Source organism: Myotis davidii, unplaced genomic scaffold (genome assembly GCF_000327345.1).
Source record: "Myotis davidii unplaced genomic scaffold, ASM32734v1 scaffold496, whole genome shotgun sequence".
Taxonomy (NCBI): domain Eukaryota; kingdom Metazoa; phylum Chordata; class Mammalia; order Chiroptera; family Vespertilionidae; genus Myotis; species Myotis davidii.
This window is the reverse complement of record NW_006289398.1, coordinates 4,440,829-4,441,452: the sequence shown is the minus strand read 5'-3', so window position 1 is coordinate 4,441,452 and position 624 is coordinate 4,440,829. Positions and strand designations below refer to the sequence as shown.

The following is a 624-nucleotide window of genomic DNA, read 5'->3' as shown; positions in this document are numbered from 1 at the left end:
CGCTGCCACAGCCGCTGGACCGTGACGGCGGCGGGTTCTGCTCCGCTGCGGCCTGCGCTCCCAGCGCGGGCATCACACGTCCGCTTCCCCTTTGCCACTTAGAGCCAGGACCTCGGACTTGGGATGTGGTTAGAGGACAACAAGAGCAAAAAAAGAAAGAAAAAAACTCCCAGACACGGAACAGTGAGAACAAAGGAAGCGCAGGCATGTGAACAGGAAATGAAGCAACTGGAGACACATACCTTTTGGGGCCGCCGACGTACGTGAAGGTAAAGGTGGAGTCCGAGTACCTGAAATCTGACCGAGAAAGTCCTGTTAGGAGCTGCCCCGCGGGGTGGGGGTAGGGGTGTTTTTTTGAAGGGCATCCATGATTCTCGCTCATCAGGGATGTTTCTACCTCTCTCTTCCTCTCCTTCCTCACTCTCTAAAATCAATAAAAAATATATTAAAAATAAAGTCGCCATCATTATGGAAAACAGTATGGAGATTCCTCAGCCGGGGAAGCCCCCCCCCCCCCCCCCGCAACAAGTGCCGGTGCCATGGCAACAGCGCAAATTGGGAATCGCCGGGTCAGGGCAGCCGGAAGCGCCCTCGCCAATCTCCCGGCTGCGAAAGCCAAAAGCG

General features: G+C 55.4%; 1 protein-coding gene across 1 annotated transcript in view; it reads right to left on the bottom strand.

Annotated features, from left to right (window-relative positions):
* PARP8 (poly(ADP-ribose) polymerase family member 8) overlaps nucleotides 1-624 on the bottom strand; it is a 203,191-nt gene that overhangs the window by 132,750 nt on the left and 69,817 nt on the right. Inside the window, exon 3 of the mRNA XM_006761802.2 lies at nucleotides 243-322. Within this exon, the coding sequence (XP_006761865.2) occupies nucleotides 243-322 (80 nt within the window). The remainder of the gene's footprint in view (nucleotides 1-242; nucleotides 323-624) is intronic.